We start from the raw sequence: 22,663 nt of genomic DNA, 5'->3' as shown, positions 1-22,663 counted from the left end.
AAGGGTAATGTCGTGGCCCATCCCAATGCGTTGCGCCTTGCGTATTGATGGAGATCTATCTCCGCCGTTTGTTAGAGACTCATAAGCACAAGCCATAACTTAGAAGACTAACCTCATCGTCATTGGCGTTGCCCTTTGGAATAATACGGTGTTCGCACGGCTTGCGAACTGGATTCATTGGCTGTATAAAGGCATCCAATGGAAGACTGTTGTGTAAGAGCCTGTTTAGCGCTGAAACTGAAGAGAGCTTTAACCTGGCTTGTTACATGTACTTACTTGAGCGTTATTGTCTCGCCTATGACCACCTCACTTGTGGCATTCTTGACCAAGGCCGGGTTCAAAAGATTGAGAGCCCCGAGTTCGTCTTCATCGCCCCATAATCCCCACGCCGATGCCTTCGGATCCCCCACGTGGAGCGGCAAAGAGTCAAAGCTCGGCCGGGTGCTTACTTCGGTTGAATTAAAGTTTCCCATGGCTGAATCAGCTGGAGCAGACAGTGAACTCCTCAGTGTCTCAAACATCATTGTATCTATTCCAAAGAAGCCTTTAATAATGTTCAAGACTGAATATGCTCATAGGTAGACCGAGATCACCGGTCAAGGGTCAGCTGGAGATCGGCTCGGGGAGACCCACAGGCCGTGACTAGGAGTGGCGGCGATCTCGGCAAGATCGGTATTCTTTCCGGCTGACACCGACCCTCAAGTCCAAGGCAATTCGGCATGTTCTCAAATCCATCTGAGTGCTCCGCAGATGGAAATCGGGCCCTCGACGCCTTCGGGCAACCTCCGCCGCATTCACAATTCCAGGAGCCATGGAGACTAGCCAGCTTACTGGTATCCCACCGGCTTATTGCCCCCTATCCATTGAAAGTGGCTTCGATGTTACATTATCAATTATATTAGTTAACAGTGAAACGCCTACTGTTCTTTTAGAAGCCATCGAGATGGGAGCCAGATGGCCAAACTAGATTCGTGCCGGAGAACGACATGCCGGAATCGCCCAAGATGTGATCTGCAACTCCCCATGGGAACGCGTCCGGTTGAAATCCGGCCCCCGTGTTTGTCCCACCGTAACTAATGTCGTTATTCCAGCTGCCCCCCTCCGTGAAGAAGGCATTCTCATCGACCTCTGGATCAACAGCAGAAGAAAGCTGTGGGGCATTGTGTGTTGTTGAATGATTTCTAGTCGAAGTGATATGACGGCCCATACTACCTCTTTGCACACCACCCATTCGTGCGTTCAGTGACCCTGCCTGACGCGGATCGACTTGATGAGAGTTCTCAGAAGAGTTCGAGACAACGTTGTGTCTGCGATCCGAGTTGTTGCCAACGTCTACAACTCGGGGTTGCCCGTTGCTCAATAGCCGACGAATGGTGTCGAGACTTCTTCCGCTTCCGGGGGTATGTGAAGCTTCCTGCTGGAGTATACGACATGCGGCTGCAAGCCTGGCTGCCGCGGTTTCTCTTTCGATACCGGTTGATGCTCTTTTTAGCTCCTCGGCTTCCACTGTAGCAGCTGTATATATGCAGTAGCTGACTTGATACGTCATTAAACGATGGGGGAAAGTCGTTGAAAATAGCGAATGAATTGAGTGGATCTTCTTTGAATGGCGGACACAGACTTCAAGCGCCTTCTCCTTGATTGTAGTATCGGAAGAACTTAGATATGGTCTTCTCAAGAGAATATGTAAAGCATGGTAAAGTAGGCTTCCTTCTGTCAAAACGGGGTCTACTGACAGAGATAAGGACGAAAACTTACTTTAATGACACAATATGAGGAGGAGGGCTTTGATCCAACATGGATGCGTCCTCGATTCTTAATGGACTCGGAATCTCATCATACCACTGGCATATCCTGCCATCAAGCTCCTCCATTTGCGCAGTGAACTCTTCATTTCTGCTTGTGCTTGAGAACAGCAACATCATGTCCGTTGTGGCTTCGTGAAGGCGGCAAAACGCACAAAAGGCTGACGTCGTCCAGGAAGGCGAAGCAACGAAGTTCTCGGAGACCTCCGTAGCTTGGACAGGCTTCCAGGAGCGTTGATCGTCAACTTTATCGAGTATATCCTGAGCCGGATAAGGACGTCGTATTAGAGAAGGCGGACGGCCCAAGGCTAGGCTCAATGTCTTGTCCCAAATGTAAGCCGAGTTGTACAGCCTCTTTCGAGTTTCTATCTCAGCAGGAGTCCACCTCTCGAGCCCAGAAAGCTTAGTGATGTCTAGATGAAGCCCAATGTCTTTCATCATTCGTATTGCCATGCCGGTGTACAACCACCCTTCAGAGCTTTTCCCCATGGCACACTGGCGCCCGCCTAGAATCAGCAACCCCTGAATCGTAGGAATTGCTGGCTTCATGGCCGTCATTTCTTCCAGCAACAGTTCTCTTGCACGTGCGATAAAATGGTCGCCTCTCCCGACTCCAGATGCTGCGGTGACTTGCTCAGGCAGATGCCGAGCTGCTAGACCGAAGATACATAGGAGCAAGAAGTCGGTGCAGTACGGTCCTCCGAGCGCCAGATCCATCATCAGGATAGGTCTGTAGACACAGCTATGAAGTGGATGTAGCCACGTCCAATAAATATCAAGCAGAGCCATGCCGAGAGTGGTGTCGATGCCGGTGCCGTTCATCGCTGGTTTAGCAGCGATGAGAGGCAACCACACAGAGTCCATCAGAGCATACTGAGACTGTAGAACTTCTATTTGTGCCCGTTTGGGGTCGCTATCCTGATGTTCACCGGTTAAGTGAGTGTCCTCGAGGGAGCCTGCGTGAAAGCGACTTGTCGGGCCATTGTAAATGACAGTACCATCCTCTCCGAGGCCGACCTGGAACCAAAGTGAACCCTCCGTGTCGGCATTGGCTTCAGTAGCGCGACTACCATCATGGGATATTGGGTGGCTTCGAGACGTACCAGCATTCGTGGCGTCGGTATCAGGTGTCTCGAGTTCTGGATTAGGTTCGTTGGAAGACCGAATTGGACTCCTGATTGATGCCTCTAGATTCCGGATGCGAGCATTTGCCTCTCGAAGTCGGGACTCGGTCGAGGTCTGTGTCGGCCAGCTGCACGTCTCCCCGGATCGGCGGCATCCCGTACAGATGGGCCGGTTTCCACTGCACTTGACCTTGCGAGCTTTGCAGCTTGAGCACGCAAATCCATAGCGGCGAGCTTTCCGGGCAGCAGAAGATACCGAGGCGGAGGCTGTCTGTGCTCTCGGCGTTTGCAGACCGGCTTCGGCATCTTCGCTTCCGTCGGAGCCTGCCATAAGCCGGGCAGAAAGTTATTCGGTGGTTTTCTGAGGCGTGTCGCGTATTTTTTGTAACGCGACGAGACTGAGATCTAGCAGATATGTGGCCAGTCGAGCCGAATATACTGGGAAAGCTGTGAAGGTGAGATGTGAAGTCTCAACAGTGTTCACGGCATTTCCCCACAATCCGCCTCCTCATTGCGGGGAAGCGAGGAGATGCCGACGGGATGCCGCTAACACACTACGTCGACGTGATACTACTTGCTTAGCCCAACATCAACATTTCCTCCTCCTTTTTTAACAGAATCCAATTTCTTTGTTCAGCAGTCCGAACCATCGACAAGCCCCTTAGCATGGTCTTTGAGAGACAGGAGGGGAAATAGGTACGGAGAGGTGTATTCTCACATATTGATTATGGGAATTTGGGTCGTGTCAATCGAAAAGAGAACTCCATACGATATTAAACTGCATCATCCTTATGCCCAAGCGAGCATATATGTTATGTCTATTATACGTGATGCTTGTCCTCATGCCTGGTGCCGCATACTACGCTCTACGTCTTATCAATAAATACAAGGCTTAGCGAGGTTGGTGCCCATGTGGACAGCCCAGACATACTTCTCATTCAATAGAGCTTCAAAAGCGAATTTGGCAGAATCATGACACAATCCTTAAGGTCGTTATAGCTAAGTTGGATTTCCCCTGATTATATGGTCCTCACCAAGATCTTGTAACCAGGTACTTCGGCACCTCTGAGTAAAATAAATGTGTTTTATGTAGATCTTGACAGCTGGGATCAGGGAACGTATCGGTACAGAGGATGGTCATCGCCCTCCTCGGAAACCTCTGGGGGAACATAGTCCAAATCGCTTTTGCCGTACTTCTCGTCGCGGTTCTTGTTCTGCAATCTCAAGCAAAAACTGAGAGTAGCAGCTATGATAGCCGCGCCAAACAATAGTCCAGCACAAATCCACATGCCCTTGGAATACCAAGGTTGAGCCGATTTCGGGAACAAACGAGCTCCAATAATGGGACCACACTGTCCAACCATACCGAATAAAGCCAGACCTGCGCCGCGTTTAGATGCCGAGCCTTGATTATCCGTTACCCACGTAAAGGTGATGGCAACCGCTGGGAACACTCCTGCGCAAACAAGGAATGTTGCAAAGTAGCGGACACCAGTGGTGTGGATTGTTGCGAGCAGGACATAACCAACGGCCCCCACGGAACAAAACATGGCGATAAAGATACCTCGACTTCTAAGACGATCCGAAATAAAACTAGCAGAGACACAGACCACATACGCGGTTAGATACGGGCAAGCGGAGAGACCCTGAGCACGAAGTGAAGTGAAGCCCATAGCTTCAAGAATCGTGGGTAGGTATGCTGGAAGAGACCCAAACGCAGTGTTGAGACTAAAGATGATGATAGCTTGCAGGTAGTTCTTGTAGTCGAAGAACGCAGCGAAAGCTTGCTTTCCATTGAGCTTTCCGCTTCTTTTTTCGCCGCGGCCTTTGATGGCGCGATGGCTGATGATCTCGTTTTCGCGGGGGCTGAGGAAACGGCACTCGGCTGGGGAGGCGGGGAGGAAGAAGTATGCCACGAAGGCGAGAATAATCGTTGGAGCGCCCTCTAGAAGATAAATGAGTCAGAGAATAACTTTGAGTATTAATTTTATAAAAAACAAATCATCGCTATACTTACCCACAAGAAAGAGGAGTTGCCAGTTGCGAATAGACGCCTTCACGTGCAGCAAGCCGTAAGCAATTGCAGAGGCAACGCAACTCGCAAGCGGTGCGAATGAAATGAAAAGTCCGTATCGGAGACCCATCTCACCACGATGGTAGAAGAAGGTCAGGTATAGTGCGACAGCAGGGATAAATCCAGCCTCGAAAGCTCCAATCAAGAAACGCAAAGCCATCATGCCTGCGAGATTGTTCGTGGCTGCTTGAAGCATGCTCATGGCGCCCCATCCAGAGACCATCATTGCAGTCCATAGTGGCAGGGGAACGAAGGTCCAGACGATGATCAGCTGCGGGATGGGATTGTCAGCGACAAGAAGTCAAGAAATAAAGAGTTCGCAGAAAAAGTCTTACCCAGTGAAACAAGATATATCCAATGTAGAGAACGGTCACGATCCAAGAGTAGTCATCCGAAGTGATACCCCAGTCTTTTCCCATTCCTGCTGTATATGCGTTTCCAACATTGCCACGATCAATGTAGGAGCAGAAGTTAAGGGCTCCGAGCCTACGTAGACGATGTTGTTAGCAAAGAGAAATTGTCTAATGCAAGTTCCTTGGCGAGAAGACACGCAGAGTTTTCCTGCGGGCCAAGAGTACTCACAGAGGTATCAGACTCCAATCGAGCTTTTTCAAAGCAGAGCCCTCTTCCTCACTGGTCCAAGTGACCGTGGCTGTGCTATCTGCCGACTTCAGGTCTTCAACAACATCAATCTCTTCCATTTGACCGCCGGAAGAAGGCTTGGCGCTTTCGACGTGGCTTGGATCCTGCTTCGCTTCTTGGCGCATAGCTGACATGGCAACGGCAAAGTCTTATAAAGAACCTGTGAAAAACTCTCGGGCGAGTTGACAAGAATCGGTACAGCCGAGGAAGAGGTTCTCAAAGTTACAACTTGAGCTTCTTGCGGATGGCTTTTCGCAACCTTTCGTAGGGGACCATAACGGACTTATGTTCAACTTATTCCGCTCATGCTGAACTTCTTTCGAGTGGACCAAAATATCAATTGAGATCTGGAGCAGAGGTTTGCCTACCCCACGGGGAAGACTCCCCCGCCCAAAGCTCAAGCCAACTCAGACTAGGTGGGCAGACTAAGATAGCCATCACACTAGATCTCGGTATCAATGCCGAGTGATTTGTAGTTAATTAGGAGGCGTGACCTATTGGTAATGCAACTTTGGTCAAAGAAATGTGTTTATGGAAGATACCGAACAACCAAAACCAAGTCAGATTCCGAAAGGTGGAGGGGGAGATACCGAGGAGAACCCCGCATATCGGACAGGGTTAGTTACCGAGCTTGCTGTGTAAGATTCCGAACGGATTCGTAACATAGACTTTTGCAGAAACCTGAGCATTCGGGCGGGCAAATGGAAAGCCAAGAAAGGACGTCATAGTTTCCAAGAGACCAACCGAGGATATCGGAGAGCCTCCGAAAGACGGCATTCATTTTGAATTACCCGATTTCGCTCTGCTGGTCTCCAAGTCATGGTGTCAACTTGACAAGTCAAAAGGAACGCGTTTAGCCCAACTTACGATAATCTTACTGAGTGCATCAGGATTTCAACATTCTCCAGTTGCTTGTCAAGCATACATCACACGCTCTCGCTATGGCGACTTCTAACCCATCAGATGAGTTCACTATACTCACTCCGAACGCCATGCTTGGCTACGGATACGACTCGAATCATTTCTGGTACGGCATCAACAAGTACAAGCCCAGCGCTATCATTGTCGACAGCGGCTCCACCGATGGCGGACCGTATAAGCTCGGCATGGGCAAAATGACGTGTGGCCGCGGCTCTTACACGCGAGACCTCGAGCCCATCCTCGCAGCATGCTATCACCACAAGATCAAAGTCCTGATTGGTTCCGCTGGAGGTGACGGCAGCAACAAGCACGTTGCTGAGATGCTCGATCTTGTGAAGGAAATTACGGAGAGTAACGGGTACTCATTTAGAGTGGCGACGATCCAGGCGGGGATGGATCGCGAATGGATCAAGTCGAGGATATCTCAAGATCGAGTCGGACCGTGTGGCCCGGTGGAGCCTTTAGTCTCCGAGGTTGTGGACAGTGCTGTAGATGTTGTTGCTCAAATGGGATCTGAGCCGTAAGTCTGCTTCTGGAATTTGGGAATGGATACTCTCGACTAACATGGAGTTGAAGATATATCGAGGCCTTAAAGGGAGACCCGGACATCATCATAGGCGGAAGATCCTATGACCCTGCCCCCTTTGCTGCTTTTTCAATCTCTCGAGGAGTGTTACCCGATGTTGCATGGCACATGGGCAAGATCATGGAATGCGGCGGCATCTGTGCCGTACCCAAGGGACGATCAATGGTCGCAACCATGAGGAAAGAGTCCTTTGACCTCACACCCTTGTCACCATCAGAGCGATGCACCCCTCTCTCAGTGGCAGCGCATACCCTCTACGAGAAGACGAGACCAGACCGCCTGCCCGGCCCGGGTGGCATCCTCAACCTCGACAACGCCAAATACGAACAAGTCACCCCAAAGACGTGTCGTGTGTCTGGGGCACGTTTTGAGACGACGCCATATCAGGTCAAACTCGAAGGCGTCACCCATCTAGGCTATCGTGCAATCTTCATCGGAGGCATCCGAGATCCCATCCTGATCGACCAGATTGACGACTTTTTAGAGAGAGTCCGCAAGTACTCCCAGAACCTATTCCCGGAGCTCGACCAGACGGAGCAATGCCAACTCTTGTACCACGTTTACGGGAAGAATGGCGTGATGGGCCCTCTAGAGCCAGTCCAGGGTCGCCCCCACGAGATTGCGGTGCTGGGAGAGGTTGTTGCACCAACGTCTGAACTCTCCCACACGATCGCGAACAACGTTCGAGCTTCGATCTTGCATTTTGCGTATCCGGATCAAGTCGCAACAACCGGAAACTTTGCCAGTCCCCTGTCGCCGCATGAACAGGATGCTGGTGCTGTGTTCAAGTTCAGCCTGTATCATCTGGTGGATCTGGATGGTGGCGAGGAGTCGTCGATTTTCCCTGTGCGGCATTCGTCCATCAACTCTTCCAAACCAGCACCAACCCCTGAGCCGAGTCTCTCCCAGGAGAAGTTTGGGGAACTTGACAACGGCACCCTCGCACCGTTGACGAAGAAGACGGTGCCTACAGAAGAGACCACGCTCAACGAGGTTGCACGCATCATCCGATCCAAGAATTCTGGGCCGTTTGAAATGACGTTTGATGTCATGTTTGACGACCCTGCCGTTTACAGGCGCGTCAAAGAGTCCAACATCTTCACCAACGATACGATCAAGAAGTTGTACCGCGTCGACGACAGCGACATCTTGACAAATATGTACTTTGATCCCGCCCTTGCTTGGAAATGCACAATCAAACGGCCATGGGCCCAAGGCAGCGTTGGCGAGCGCGACACCCTCGGGACCCAGCAGCACGCACCTCTTCTTAGCATCCGAGTTTCTGCGGCAAAGGCAGTGAATGGAGTTACAACAAATGGGGCACACTCTGTCACAGTGGCTTCCAATAGCGTTGTCAATGGAACGACCAAGTCCGAGTCGCGAAGGGACCTTACGGCGCAAGGTGTTGTGGAGGAGATCTGGACAGGCCTCGCACTCCCTCCCGACTCCTTGAGATCAGTGAACTTGGAGAACAACGGCGCCCCCACTTTGCCATCATCATTCAAGGTTGGCATCCTCGCCCAGAGCTCCATTGCGTTATCAGCCCTTGCCGCATCACAAATTCACGCCCTGCGCAATGCCGCTACCGTTCCCTGGGTCGACGTGCCCCTTCAGCATGCCACAGTTGAGTTCAAGTCAGAGAGACTCTACACTCTCGACGGCAAGCCGACACCATCACCCTGGGGTCCCATTGGCGGACTGCACAAGACCTCGGACGGCAATGTCCGGATCCACGATTCCTTTCCCAACCATGCCGATGGGATTCTGAAGATGGTGGGCCTGCCTGCTGGATCGAACAGACAGCAACTATCTGACAAGGTCGCCGATTGGGCCAGCGTCGACCTCGAGACGGCCGCCACGGTGGAGGGAAAGATGACGGCATATGCCCTGAGATCCTACCGCCAATGGGACGCTCTCCCACAGTCGAAAGCAATCAGCGACTTCCCTATTGACATTGTTCAACTCTCATCAGCCGGGCCTAAGGGTCTTCCGGAGAGAATGGCAGGAGGCAACTCAAAGTGTCTCCAAGGTCTCCGCGTCGTCGAAATGAGTCGAGTGATCGCCGCCCCCTTGTGCGGAAAGACGCTCGCAGCTCACGGCGCAGACGTCATCTGGGTCACTTCGCCGAACCTGCCCGACCTCCCGACCATGGATCGTGACTTTGGAAGAGGGAAGAGAACAGTCCAGCTGGATATCCACAATCCTTCTGAAAAGATCCAGCTGATCGAGTTGATCAAGACCTGCGACGTCTTTGTCCAGGGGTTCCGTCCCGGCAGTCTGGCCCGCTATGGTCTGTCGCCCGAGGAGCTGGTGAAGATCAATCCATCCATCATCATCGCCAACATGTCTGCTTTCGGGCCCCAGGGCCCCTGGTCCAACCGTCGAGGCTACGATTCGTTGGTGCAGACTTGTTCGGGCATGAATGTCTCCGAAGCAGAGCACGCCGGACAGGGAGAAGCTGCCCGTCCGACTCCCTGTCAAGCTCTGGACCACGCTGGCGGGTACTTGCTCGCAACAGGTGTTACCGCAGCACTGTACAAGAGAGCCACGGCAGGCGGATCATACAAGGTTGACGTTTCCCTCGCTGGCGTGATGAAATACCTGCGAAGCCTAGGGCAGTATCCTGAAGCTAGCGGATTTGAAGGAGTTGGTGACTACGAGAAGCCCGAGGACGTCCCCAGGGAATTTTTCGAGACCCGAAAGACAGGGTTCGGCCCCATGACAGCAATCAGACACAGTGCCCAGGTCGAAGGTTGCGAGGTTGGTTGGGATGTGATGCCGAAGCCACTAGGGTCAGATGCCGCACAATGGTTGTAATGAGTGAGAGCGCTTTGGCTTGAGCGGATCGAGACCAGTTCGTGTTTAATAAAGATCTACAAATTTGGTAAACTTGCTGCCTCAATACAACATCTTAATCAATTTGGGGTAACGTAATAATATGCCCTTGACGTCCTGTCTTCATCGGGCTTTCCCAAACCCGGTCCCAATGGGTGAACACAAACCATCCTGTTACCTGGTATTCCCAATCCAACGCCTTGCTAGTACGGATAAGGTTCCTGACTCCTTGTCCTTCGAAATCATGCATCTCGTTTCTTACGGACGAGACCGGCTCCAAGCACGTTGATTTGCGGAGCTTCCCCACCGTTCGCTGTTGCGGCCGTAGCAGTGTCTGCGGTCGCGGATTCGTCTTTGGACTTCTTTCGGATGAGCCCCGTGCTGAGGACGTTAACCTTGGTCGCCGGCTCATCCGAACTAGGAGTCGCGAAGTCCTCCGGGCGCTTGCGCTTAATAAGGCCTGAGATGACATTCACGGGGTTCGCTGAAGAGCCATTTGACGCTGGCGTTGATATCTCCTGCCTGCCCACAACCTGCATGCCCCAATCATCTCCCATGCCGACCTCACCAATCCATCGCCGCGTGCCGCTAGCCGCGATCTCTGGTTTGGCAAAGTCCAGGCGTAGGAGGAGCTCGTTGACTCGCTTGTAATCGTTCTCATCGACAATCTTGCGGCCCCTACCTTCAGCAGGCCAGTAGTAATAGGCAGTCGAGATTGGCTTGTCTAGCAGGTAGTTACGCTGTTGGGTCTTGATGCGTGGCTGTCTTGGCTTAACGACTCCCGTCAACTTGGACTTGTTCTTCTTATGTTTGTTCTTGCTCTCAGGCTTCTCGGGCTTAGTCTTCGTCTTGGTCGGTGTGCCGGAAGGTGACACGGGGAACAGCTTCCGAGGGGTCGACATGGGTGTGACGGGTCGTACCGCCTTCTGCTTGCTAGGCGTGACGGGCGGGTTGGACGCATCGAAAGAAGGGTTCGGTGTTGGGAGAGTTGCCGAGGCGCTATCATTCTGCACTGGCTCCGCCTCCTCATCAAAGACAACCCAAATGAAGCCCGTAAGACGCCCGCTGGAACATTCCTGTCTGTATGCCATCATTTCCCAGAACGTGTCCAAGCTCTTCACGCTCTTCCAGTGCCCAGTAGTCTTGATTTGCTTCGATTTGCCCGCCTCTTCGTCCAGCTCGTCTCGGAATCGGGATTTCGGATCGTCTGGGAATCGGGGAATGAGGCATCGTGCGGGCACCCAATCGTACTCCTTGGTGTAATGCGAGATCTTCTCAAGGGCGTGTCCCAGGACCCAATTGGTAGCGCTCTTTGGGGTCTTGGGCAGGAAAGCCTTGGTTTCATAATTGTCGAGGCCCGGGATGACGAGGTAGCCTTTGACAGTACCCCATGGAGCTCCCTTTCCCACGGGAGGATTCTCCAAGAGAGGGTCCAGGACTTTGCACCACCACTTCACCAGTCCTCTGTCGTCGAGCACATGCTTGCCACTGTACTCCACAGAGCCAGGGAAAAGGTATTGATCTTGAGCCCGGGCAAAGAGACTAACGATGGACTGAATGCCCCTACGCCGGCGCTGCTCGACCAGGTACGAAACAAAGGCACTGCTAATCTCCTTGATTGGCGACGAGGTGCCTTTGGGAAGGTTCAGAAGCTTCAGGTAGCCAGTTGAATCGGCCTTGGCGACGAAGAAAGTGCTGGAGTATGCAGTCGTGTAGATGAAGACCTCTAGCGCGAGGACTAGAACTTGCTTTGAGGTAATGTCATTTGCTTCTTGCGCAGCGTCGGTAGTGCTTGAGGGAATATCGATGGAAATTGCGAGGAAATGCTTCTCGCAAAAGGTCTTGTCTTCTCGTTCTTCGGGAGGAGCTGAGTAGAGGGCGTCCGTTTTGGTCGGTGGAGTTGAGAGGTGGTAGATGCCAAAGTGGTAGCCCTTGGGCAGAACAGCCGACAGTTTCTCAAGGAGAAGTGCACTGCTCTGGGCGGTGGTCTTGATTCGGCTTGGAGTCGCCATGGTGCTTGGGATGGAAGCTTCTTAGTTGGGAATTGACTCTCCCGAAGAAATTGTCATGGCATGGTTGTCAATTGACGAGAAGGCTGAAAGAGATTGGACTCGAGGGGTTGGTCAAGCAGGCTGAGCAAGCTGCAGGAGCGTCCCTTCCACTTCCTTTGAGGGACGGAACGCGTCGCAGCTCTTCACATGCGTGTCAGAAATAAGTGGAGAAACGCGTTGGGTTTAATTGAAAGGGAGCTGCGAGCATTACCTAAGCCATAGAGTAAGGTACGTACTCACCCGTGTCACCAACCTGTGCCTGTGCACCATAAGGTAAGGTAGGCACAGGGGCCGTGCTCAGCTCGTAAATCCACTAGAGCCAGTGAAGACTAGCGTCGGTCGCTGCATGATCCGCCTTCCGCGCGATGCCACGTGACGTCGAGAAATTGTTCCGAGCGTCCATCGCGAAAAAGTTCCCAGCATCAGGAGCTCGAGCTATACGACGGTACGCCCACACCAAAATCCGCACCACACCGTCGTCCCTCCCTCGCCGACCGCCCCCAATGGCAACCAACGGCTCCCGGTCAGCATATAGCCTCACGAGGCATGCCGCGAGGCATTGCCAATCGGCGGGAAACTCACGAGTCGCCTCTCCTATCCAATGCCTCTCCCGATCCTTTGCGACGACCGGCTCCCGAAAGGAGGCCGAGGCCGAGAGCAAATTCGACCAATTGTCACGGAAAACCGAAGAGGCTGAGCGGCCCGACGAGATCAGACAGCGTCCGAGATGGTCATACACTCCCGAGGGGATGAAGGCACCCTTCTCGCCTCACATTACCAAGAACCCGGCGCGCAGTGTTTGGAAGGTCAACGAGGATCCCAAGAAGCTGGATCAGATGTACGTGAAGCTTCTGGGCAGAGACGGAGACAAAATGCTGCCGGATGAGACCAAGTGGCTGGCGGTCACGCACAAGAGTTTCGACCAGGGTCGTCGGGGGTTCAACGACAAGCTGGCGTATTTGGGTAAGGATACACGACTTTGCTTCCAACCAAGCTTCACTTGCGACAATGGCATTCAATGCGATGGAAAAAAGGCACACGAAGCTGACTCGGGCCATTCGGCAAACGTATTTCAGGTAGACAGGCGGTTATTCTCGAGACCACGAACCGCATAGTGACGGGGACCGACCCCTTGAAGAAGGCAATCGTCCCGGAAAAATTGTACCAGCGGACACACTTTGAGCACCCGGCTCTCACGAGAGTCGACAACCTCAACGCCCAGCAGCCCCAAAAGCTCGTTACGAAGGAGAAGGTCGAGGCGTTGGCGCTCGCTGCCGGTCTCGACAAGGTTTTGCGATGGAAGCCGGCAAAGGTAAGCCCAAAACTCACAACTTCCCTCTCCCGTCTCATCGGGCCCCCCTCACGAGGCGACAACACCCTCTTTTGCTCTTTTTTTCTGACAGTGTCGTTTCCAGCCCGAAAACCTTTCTGGCTCGGGCCAGCAAATTGTTCTCAACTCGGCAGTCTTTGCTATCGTCGGAGCCATCACCCTGCAGCACGGCGCCGAAGTGGCAGGTAGAGTGATCAGGGACAGAATATTGAGACCACTCTCGGCGAATCGGTAAAGCCGTAGAAGAGAGACGTCTGTTGTATCATAGGTGTAAAACATTTGACAAAAAGGACATCAATCCCAGCTGCGGCGCAAGAGAGGCAGCGAAAGCAATATTTTACTCGTTTTCCCACAGTCATGACGCTGTGCTGTCGGCGGACCGCGCATACCAAATGTAACAAGAAGATCAGAGATGAACGAATATAGAAGTATATCCCAATGTGGAAGACGCTTTGCCACTCAACTTACTTTGGATTCCCTAATGGGACCCGTGGTGAGGTGCATGACATGGGAGACGGCGCAGTCCGGGGGTTGCCAGGCGATCCTGATGACCCAGCCATCGGTCGTCGAGTGGAGGGCCCAGGCGAGCTCCCCATCGCGGATACGGGTGGTCATTTCCATCGTGACGAGGTTATTCACAACCGATTGGTCGACGCCTTTGCCAAAGACCAGCGCCTTTCGGACCATACTGTTGTTTGGGGTCTTTGCGGCCATCCCGGATGAGGCACGATGCCAGTCAAACGCGTGAGAGCCAAAGCTAGAGCCAGAGTCACGCAAGCTAGTAAGGCCAACATCGCCAGCCACAGCATGTACATAGCCCTCGCCGAGTGGACGGGTTATCTCAGACGTGGACCTCGTACAGAGGATAAAGGTTTTGAGGCAGGCAAAGGATTCATTCAGGGTAGCCATGCCAAAGCCGGGATCTGGATCAACCTGCCAGATGCTCTGGGGCCAGTCATTCGATCCATAGTGCGCGACCCCTCTGCCCAATGGGTCGTGGGCGAGCAGGTCGCTGGCAAGGATGGGCATAGTGAGAGACCTGGTGGCGCCCTGGTAGAGCACAAGGTCCCAGTCAGGGTTGATGTAGATCCGGTCCCACGCCGGGTTTCTATGCTTCAGATCCGGGAACCCGTGGCTGTCGGGCGCCAATGACCTCATTGGCAGCCGGATCCTGAAGAAGGACATGGCTTCGCGGCGTGACTCGTCGCACACACGAAAAAGCGCCGGGCTCCTGTTCTCGCAGTACCAGTTTGCGTTGCAGGCCATGTTGCCCAGGTCATTGCCGGAGGCCTGGACGCCCGAGCCGTCTGGTACGCCTCTGATCACGACGATGCGTGGCCGTTCTAGGTGCATGCGCCAGATCTTGCGTCGTAGCTCATAGGGCAGGTCCGGGAAGCAATGAAAGACTGGATCTCGGCCGCAACCGTAGCCACTGCTGCTGTTGCTGCTGCTGCTGCTGCTGCGGCTACTGTTGGGTACTGACGATGCTGTATCCGCAGTTGTGATCGTCGTAGTCGTCGTCGGTTCGCTTACCGAAGCGGCAACCCAGGTCCGCAAGTCGAAACCTTCACACGCCTCTAAATTCCTCCAGGGTGTCGGGGGCGTTTTCCGGACGGCGGGCGGAGCATGGATGTCCGTGGTTCGGAGGCCCCCATCTTGGTGCTCGGCCTCAAACACCTCAGCGTCATGCTCTTCTTCAGCCTGGAGAGGCGGAGGCTGACGTGATGTTGACCGAACTGGTAAATCCATCGCCTGATGTGACGAGGCAGACGCCGTTGAGTTTGATAGACTGCCAGCGTCAACGGCGTTGAGAATCGGCCTTACTGGGTCCGCAGGATCAAAGTGTCAGACAGACGCTAAGTTTCTGAAAAGTTCGGGGAACGACGCTAGCGATAGCTCAGACGACCTCTGAGCTAAGGTAAAGTGCTGCAATGTGAAATGGAAGATGCCGATGGACGACAGGATCAACTGTATCAAGATGAGAATGGGTGTATCCGTACAGCCTTAGTTTCTGTATCGTGGTGTAGCCTCGAGTGTGGGGGTGGGAGGCAATGACACTGGAAGTGGAAATAAGGGACGACGTGTGTCTGACAGTTGGAGAAGGTTCCGCGGCAGTAAAATGCGTGATGCGTTTGGGCTTCACAATACGAACGCGGACACGATGAGGTGGTTCCCCTTTTGAGTTGAAGAGACGGGGATGGTGGGAGTTGTCGATGAGTTAATAATCAGTGCCACCTTGTTCTAGAAGGGAACCTCTGCGGTCAACCAGCTGACTAAACTTCCTCTAGAGGCACCGTACTCGGCTCCGTCTTTTGTGAGGGAAAAGACCCCTTTGCAGGGAGTTACCGTTTTTGGAAATGGTTTGCGGGCAGTTTGCGAGAACTGATGGTAGAGATTCTACCAAGAGCCGGGGGCAACCAGGAAGAGGCCCGGCTGACATGTCTGGCAGTTGCATCTTAGCGCCCGAATGACGCTGTGACCCGCCAATGCCCAAGTCATTCCTTGTTGTTCATGAGTTGTGTCTGCTGGTTTTCCCCTGTCAGATTGTGTCAGATCCCATCAAGCACTCACAGACTCGACACACAAGCATGTGTCCGCCCGGCACCATCCCCATCGCCATGGCGGGAACCGTTAAGATGTGCTACATGGGTCCCTTGTCCAGACTTGTATCCTCCTCTTTGGTCATCTTGGAACGATTGCAAACAGCCTTAATCGCCATTAGGTACTCTCAGCCGGGCTACAGCTACAGTCTACGGATGATGGGCATGGCCATGAGCCAATCACCGCAGAGTCTTTGCAACTTCACACAACCGTCTGAAACCTGCAAACACTAGCATCTTCAACTGACAAGCTGCTTCTCCATCGTTTGTGGCTCCCATCCCAAACTCTGCTCATCCCCTTTTTGCCCTTCCCGGCACCACGCTACTAGTTACAACGTCCGCTTGCTAGTACCAAGTATCCTAATGAACGACTTGCCTTTTTGGGCCCGTATCTCGTATACGCATTCCCTCTCTAGTTCGCATCGCGCCGAACTACTCTGTTCAAGCTTCAACGTCTTCTACGCGGCCCTTGTCGGTACTCGGACCCGTCGAAAGCATGTTACAACAACGTAGACCTCGAGGTCGATTCAATTGAACACGACTCTCTTTTGACTTCGTTTGACACGAGTCTATGGCTTACTGTAACTTTGTAGAAACGCTCTTGGCTTCGACCTGTGCGCTCTTGAGCCGGTGAATGACAGAACTCTCGCGGCCGTAGGCTATACCCCAGCTTCTCCCCGATACTGACTACAAGTTCCTAAGATGAGTCTGCCACTTGGACGATGCGTGAAGGAAAAGGCTTGATTGACGTCGTGAGACTCGGGTCCATGGCTGCGACTCTGCCACTCCTCTCAATGATTCGGCCCCGGCTAGACATGTCTGGGATCCTCGCAAGGAGCTTCCCACCTTTCCGTGTTCCACTCCAGTCCACCCCGGTGCGGACCATGTCAGGGTCTGGGTGGAGCGGAATCCCGCCGCATATGGCAAGTGGTATCTCGAATCACCCTGAAGAGAGATCGACGCTCCATGTTTTAGGCTCGAGGGGGCCATGGTCATCGGGGCTTCTTGTATAGATACGTCCCCATTCATCTCTGGATGTTTCTACTAGATGTCCTTGGGTCTTCCATCCATCTGGTCATCCTTTATTCAGGTGTTGGCTCAAGAAACACGTCTTCGTTTCCTTCGTACATGACTGCTGGCAGCCTTTTTTTTCCACTCCAATTAACCGCCATTGATACCCCATTCTGTTTCTATTAATGTCACGGTAAATCCCCTCTTACGACTACCTATCAATCAAAGTCCATCACTCCATATCACCATGGACATGTACGACAAAATATCATCGCCTGAGGATGTTACGGAGAGACCCCAGGCTCCTCCAGGTCCACCAGCCCCAAGGCATCAGAGACTCACAACCTTTTGCATCGGGTTCTTGATGGTATTCTCCCTCTTCAGCGTCGGCAGAGAGGTCAAAGACTACTTCTACCAAGAACCTACCCTCAACAGCCGATCAACAGCAAAACGAGACCTGGGTTCTTGGGGTCAAGCTATCGACGCTATAGTAACTCCAGATACTGTCGAAGCTATCGGCAACGACCCAAGGCTAAGAAGGACATTGATGTCCATGGTCGATTACACCTTTGATCTCACAGATCAGCTAGCCGCCCGCTATGAGTCCCCTCAACTCCAGGAGACAAGAGAAGCACTACGAGAGTACAAGGAGCAGATCAGGAGGAGCCTCGAAGGGTTGAGGGACGATAAACGAGTCTCGAGTCAACTCCATAGACGACAGCTCCCAAGTCTCGGAGAACTCTTTGGAGCGGCGGTCTCTGGAGGTAGCGCCGATGGTGGTGGTGGTGGTGGTGGAGGAGGAGGCGGTGGACTTCCCAACCCTTTCGGCCTCCCACTCCCCGGGGCACCGGGTGGTTCTCCAGGCGGCGCTCCCGGAGGTGGTACGGGTCCCCTAGGCCTCCCTGGTCTTCCAACTCCAGGCGGTGGCGGTGCCGATGGAGGCGGGATGTCAGCTGGCATACTCAGTGGCCTTCTACAACCCCTGAAAGACGGCCTCAGCAACGTCGGAAACCAACTGGTCGCCAACCTCAACGGTCCGGGCATGTTCCTCGGCATCGGTGTCGGAGCCGGAGCGGCTCAGGGGCTCAACTTGTCCACACAAGCAAAGACGATGGAAGTCGCAGCAAAGGTTGCGGCAGACAACAAGATGGAGGCCACCGGTCTCAACCCTGCCATCCAGAACCTGGGCGTGGGACTAACTTCCACCCTCATCGGCGCCATCGACTTCAACAGCCTAGGCGGCAACCTCACAAATCAGCTCCAGCCCATCGCCCTGTCTCTCGCAACGGGTCTCGGAAACGGCACAGTCGCGGGTCTGAAGCTGAACGCCAACGCAGCGAACCTCGAGCCTGTAAACGATTCGTCCATCCCCAACGTCATCGGCACCTTTGGATTTGGTCTGACAAAGACCGTGACGGCCAATATTGACATCAACCAGCTTTTCAACTCGGCCAATAACCCCAACACCACGAAGCAAATCATGCGTATCCTCCCGGCCGCGGCATCGGGCTTCGGCAAGGGCCTGGGGCAGGGAGCGACGGTCGGATTGGGCCTACAGCCTGACTCTGCGGTGCCGATGCAGCAGATGCCCGACGACCAGATCGACTTTGGCGGTATCTCGCAGACGTTCGCCAAGGGTCTGACAAGCAGCTTCCTCCAGAACGGTACCGCGACCGAGTTGCTCAACAAGGTGGGCGGGTCGATGAACATGAACGGGCAGAACGGCGGAGGGATTCCGGCGACCATCAAGTTTAACGGCATGGACATCCAGGTCAGCAAGGTCGCACAGGGCTTTGCTCGCGGGTTCCTTCAGGGCGCCGGGGATGCAATCCAAGGCATGGGCGGCGTGCAGTCTCTCTTCGAGGGTAACGCCACCATGCCCACCGGCGCGATGCCCGACGCCAAGCTCCAGTTCGACGACTCGCTCGGCGGAGCTGCCAGTGGTTTTGGAGTCGGGATCGGTGGGCAGGGCGTCCTCGTCGCGTATGGACTGGCTAGCAAACCGCGAGGAAACACTCAGCCTGCCGCGAATGCGCCGGCGGCCCCAGCTGCTAGCACGCCCGCCCAACGCCGGGATGTCGAATTGGTCTCGAGACAAGATCCCCCGCCGGTGGTCTCCGTGAACACCACCGAGGGATTCAACCTATCCGTCGTGATCAACGCGCAAACCATTTCGATGGCTGCTCAAGCCGGTGTCAATGCCCTTACCTGTCAAGGCGTGGGTGGTTTGGGCCTCATTGGCTTCGGACTTATCCGCAGCAAGACCATCGCATTGGACTCCTTCAATAATGGAAACGTGACGAAGACTGCGAAGCAAGTGATTCCGACTGGGATCATCAAGGTTTCCAACGAGGGGCATTCGTATGCCATTGACGGACAGGTGATCCGGGACTCTCTTGGAAACTCGATCATAAACGCTGCCAATGGCATCGAAGTCAACGGATTCAAGCTACCAGGTTGGATCGCCTTCTTGGTTCTCCACAGTAAGTCATGCTCTGCTCGTGAATCCGCTGTTACTCAGCTAACATTCGCACCTCACTAGTCCTCTTCGCCATCATCGCTTACATCAACATCCTTCCCTTGGCCATCGGGCTGGAGCACATGCGCAACCTCCTTCTCCGCATCAACGCCCCTCCAATTCTGCCAAAGATCGAAAAATGGAACAACATCATGTGGCTATTCATCATGGGGCCTTCAGTGGTTGTTGTTCTCATATTTGGCATACTCGTAACTGCGAAGTCATCTCACTTTCGCACTGCCCACGGTGTAAGTCTTCCCCTTGGCCACATGCAATCTTGGCCCGAGCAACATCGTTTGCTAAACCACATCTCAACAGATCATAAGCCTCTTTACAACCCTGGTTGGCTTGGCAGCTTTCTTGATGCATCTCGCCATCAAGGCCCGCGCGCCTCCTGGACTCCCAAACACCTCCCGCTCCGGCCCCGCGCCACCGGCGCCCCTCCTCAGTCTCCCCAACATCCGCGTCATGGTTAACCAGCTCTTCCTGATTCTCTCGTTCGCCTCTGTCATCACCGGATTTGCTGATCTCAGCTCTGTGGCTCTATGCTTTACGCAAGTTGTTCCTTTTGATCTGGCGCTGGTCATTGGGTTTAGTCTCTCCACGGTCTTCGTCCTGGGATCCTCCGTCTCGGGACTTGACATTGCGCTTACAGTCCGAGACTTTTTGAGGCACAAGAAGGCCCTGAAAGGCGGCGATAAGACAAACGCCGCAGAAAGAGGCGCCGAGAGAGGTGTTGTCATGCAGGGCAAGATTTCTCAGCCAGCGATGGTTGACGAGAAGGGCGCATTTGCATAGCTGCCTGGCTTTTGTTTGTGTAAGCTCCAGAGACTTTGAGCTGTGCTCAGTCTTTCTGGTATTGTTTTTGTTTTTGTATTTTCATTTTGTACTGTATATAACGTACTGGCGGCGCATGGTCTTGTGGATTACCAAAACTACGGAACTTGGGACGGGGTCGCAGGTCGGAGTATGGTTTGGGATGGACCGAGACTGCATGAAGATCACATGTACTCTGATATGACGGATATGACTACAGCGGAGATACTCCTGACGACTCTATTGCTGCGGAAAACGGGGCGGCCTTGACTCTCATTATACCCAAGCTTGCTTCAGGAGGCAGGCTTTGAATTTCATACCCAATTAGCCGATTCAAAACGTCTTGCTTCTTTCGCTTGGTGAAGGGACACACTCTTGTATATCGCAGAATATGTTTCAAAATTCTAAACTCATCTCTTCTGGTATTTTGGTAAATCTCCTTTTGCCCGCATCTTGCTGTTGAAGAGTAGTTTTTACACAGCTCTCGTTCTACTACAATACTCCTTTTGAAGGAGACATCTCAGACTCTCTCGCTCACCAATCGTCAACTCAGTCGTCATCCCACAAATGCCAGCTACTGCTAGGCCTCACATCAAGCACCGACCTCCTCTTCTTCCGCGGCCCCGCAACTTCACGGCCGTTACTCAAGAAGAACTCCTCCGTCTCGCACCCGGGTATCTGCCTCACCATCCCCAGCCCAGCAAGGTCCGTCTTTGTGCACTTCATCCTCAAATGCCGGAAATACTTGCGATAGAACATCCTCTGCATGACCAGGTTATCGGCCACGTTCTTGGGCAGATAGTCTCCAAGCTGCGTTCGTAACGCCTCGAGCGCCGTGCGCTGGTTAATCGCATCGGGGGGCTCGTAGTCGTTGCTCAAAAGCAGCCGCGGAACGTCGCGGTAGAATGCGTTCTTGGCTGGGATGCCGCTGGTGAGGTAGCCCTCGTGAATCATCCACACCGGGAACCGGGCCGCCGCGCGATCGTCCATCAGCTGGATCGCTTCCGTGTAGGACTCCAAGTTTGCCAAGCTCTCTGCAAGCGGCGCACACCCCGGAACGGGCGTTAGGTCCCACGTCTCCGGCCCGCCCCTGTCGCGGGTGCCGAAATGCCGGATCCCTACGCCGAGCGGGTCGAACGCGAGGCAGTCGCTCAGAAAGATGTCGAGGGGTATCTCGCTGCTCCAGGGGAACGTAAAGATGACGGTGTCAAAGTCCGGATTGATGATGACGGGCCAGGCGATCTTGTTGGTTGGGTGCATCGGCAGCTGAACGCGGTAGAATGCGCGTGTCTCAGCGCGGCATTCCCTATTTACCCACATCAGGGCCGGGAGCGTGTTGTCTGCGCTCCATGCGATGTTGGAAGCGAGATTTCCGAGTGCGTTTGGAGCGAAATGGATCTTTTTCAAGTCATTCATGCATCGAATTTCTACGATGCGCGGCCGTTCGAGGTAGAATCGTAGGATCTTGGACCGAAGCTCCGGTGGTAGGCGGGCGAAGGGATGGAATGCAGTGAGGGGTCCAGGGGTCTCGGCAGAGCAGCAGGGGGCCACTTGCTGGGTTACGGGAAGCTCAAAGGAAATCTGCGATGGCGCCGCTGTCGGCGGTGGACCAGGAGGAGGGTGTGTGATTGTCCAAGGACCATACGGGACCCCGGACCGGAACTGGAACCGGTCCTCGGGCTTGACTGGCGTCGGGGGCCGATGGAGGTCAACATGACGGCGCTGTCCGCACGTGGGACACGGCGCTGAGGACGACGGGAAGTTTCCGATGGAAGCACCGACACTCACACTGAGCGAAGTGGACGATGATGACGACGAGCTCGAGGGGACGGTAGTGGTCTGAGCGGTGGTTGATGTCGCGGGCGAGTGCGAGGCGGAGGTGGCAGTGGTTGAGGAGGAGAGGCCGGAGTCCGTTACGGCATCTGGCTCACTCGGGTGCGCAAGCATTCCGGAGTGCCGTAGCGTGCGACTCTGGCTGCTGCGAACATTGTGGCGGTTGTGGTTGCGTGTTGCGGTTTGGGTGCCTCTTTCAACGCTTTGGTCCGTCTCGCCTCCTCCTCCGCCTCTGGTTGCTGGTGGCGGCGGTACTGCTGATGTTGCTGCTGCTGCTGCTGCTGCTCGCGGCGAATCCTTGCGAGGCCGGATACGAACAGAGAGACCCTTCAGCCAAATCTTCTTCCATTTCTTTTTCAGTTGCTGCTGCTGGTCACCGTCCTGGTTCTGGTCCTTGGTCCGGGGCTGGGATGTGACTCCGTTCAAGTTGCTGTTTGCGTCGGGCGCCATGGCGGGGTGAGTCGGGCGTGGAGCCCTCTTCCCGGTTGAAGCGTCCTCTCTTCGGTGTTCCCTCGTA

General features: G+C 53.9%; 7 protein-coding genes across 7 annotated transcripts; 3 read left to right on the top strand and 4 right to left on the bottom strand.

Annotated features, from left to right (window-relative positions):
• Window positions 1-4,038: 4,038 nt before the first annotated feature.
• Window positions 4,039-5,779, bottom strand: N0V96_009282 (uncharacterized protein; the record flags this gene model as incomplete). Its single annotated transcript, XM_065758598.1, has 6 exons — window positions 4,039-4,150; window positions 4,296-4,310; window positions 4,547-4,874; window positions 4,947-5,274; window positions 5,339-5,489; window positions 5,586-5,779. The coding sequence occupies 6 exons, from the start codon at window positions 5,777-5,779 to the stop codon at window positions 4,039-4,041; spliced, it is 1,128 nt and encodes a 375-aa protein (XP_065612663.1).
• An 807-nt stretch (window positions 5,780-6,586) lies between these two features.
• On the top strand, window positions 6,587-9,969 carry N0V96_009281 (uncharacterized protein; the record flags this gene model as incomplete). The annotated part of the gene is made up of 2 exons (XM_053195913.2): window positions 6,587-7,086; window positions 7,143-9,969. 2 exons carry the CDS (start codon window positions 6,587-6,589, stop codon window positions 9,967-9,969), a joined length of 3,327 nt encoding a protein of 1,108 aa, XP_053046646.2.
• A 260-nt stretch (window positions 9,970-10,229) lies between these two features.
• On the bottom strand, window positions 10,230-11,999 carry N0V96_009280 (uncharacterized protein; the record flags this gene model as incomplete). Its single annotated transcript, XM_053195912.1, has 1 exon — window positions 10,230-11,999. The coding sequence occupies one exon, from the start codon at window positions 11,997-11,999 to the stop codon at window positions 10,230-10,232; it is 1,770 nt and encodes a 589-aa protein (XP_053046645.1).
• Window positions 12,000-12,541: 542 nt separating this feature from the next.
• Window positions 12,542-13,603, top strand: N0V96_009279 (mitochondrial 54S ribosomal protein mL57; the record flags this gene model as incomplete). The annotated part of the gene is made up of 3 exons (XM_053195911.1): window positions 12,542-13,001; window positions 13,115-13,350; window positions 13,442-13,603. 3 exons carry the CDS (start codon window positions 12,542-12,544, stop codon window positions 13,601-13,603), a joined length of 858 nt encoding a protein of 285 aa, XP_053046644.1.
• A 224-nt stretch (window positions 13,604-13,827) lies between these two features.
• N0V96_009278 (uncharacterized protein) lies at window positions 13,828-15,117 on the bottom strand (the record flags this gene model as incomplete). Its single annotated transcript, XM_053195910.2, has 1 exon — window positions 13,828-15,117. The coding sequence occupies one exon, from the start codon at window positions 15,115-15,117 to the stop codon at window positions 13,828-13,830; it is 1,290 nt and encodes a 429-aa protein (XP_053046643.2).
• Window positions 15,118-17,226: 2,109 nt separating this feature from the next.
• N0V96_009277 (uncharacterized protein) lies at window positions 17,227-20,295 on the top strand (the record flags this gene model as incomplete). Its single annotated transcript, XM_053195909.1, has 3 exons — window positions 17,227-19,462; window positions 19,522-19,745; window positions 19,816-20,295. 3 exons carry the CDS (start codon window positions 17,227-17,229, stop codon window positions 20,293-20,295), a joined length of 2,940 nt encoding a protein of 979 aa, XP_053046642.1.
• A 567-nt stretch (window positions 20,296-20,862) lies between these two features.
• Window positions 20,863-22,596, bottom strand: N0V96_009276 (uncharacterized protein; the record flags this gene model as incomplete). Its single annotated transcript, XM_053195908.1, has 1 exon — window positions 20,863-22,596. The coding sequence occupies one exon, from the start codon at window positions 22,594-22,596 to the stop codon at window positions 20,863-20,865; it is 1,734 nt and encodes a 577-aa protein (XP_053046641.1).
• Between the last annotated feature and the right edge of the window lie 67 nt (window positions 22,597-22,663).

The sequence above is a fragment of the Colletotrichum fioriniae genome (assembly GCF_027942845.1).
Source record: "Colletotrichum fioriniae strain IMI 355084 chromosome Unknown scaffold_12, whole genome shotgun sequence".
Lineage (NCBI taxonomy): Eukaryota > Fungi > Ascomycota > Sordariomycetes > Glomerellales > Glomerellaceae > Colletotrichum > Colletotrichum fioriniae.
The sequence above is the reverse complement of the archived record's forward strand: the minus strand, read 5'-3'. Positions and strand labels throughout refer to the sequence as shown.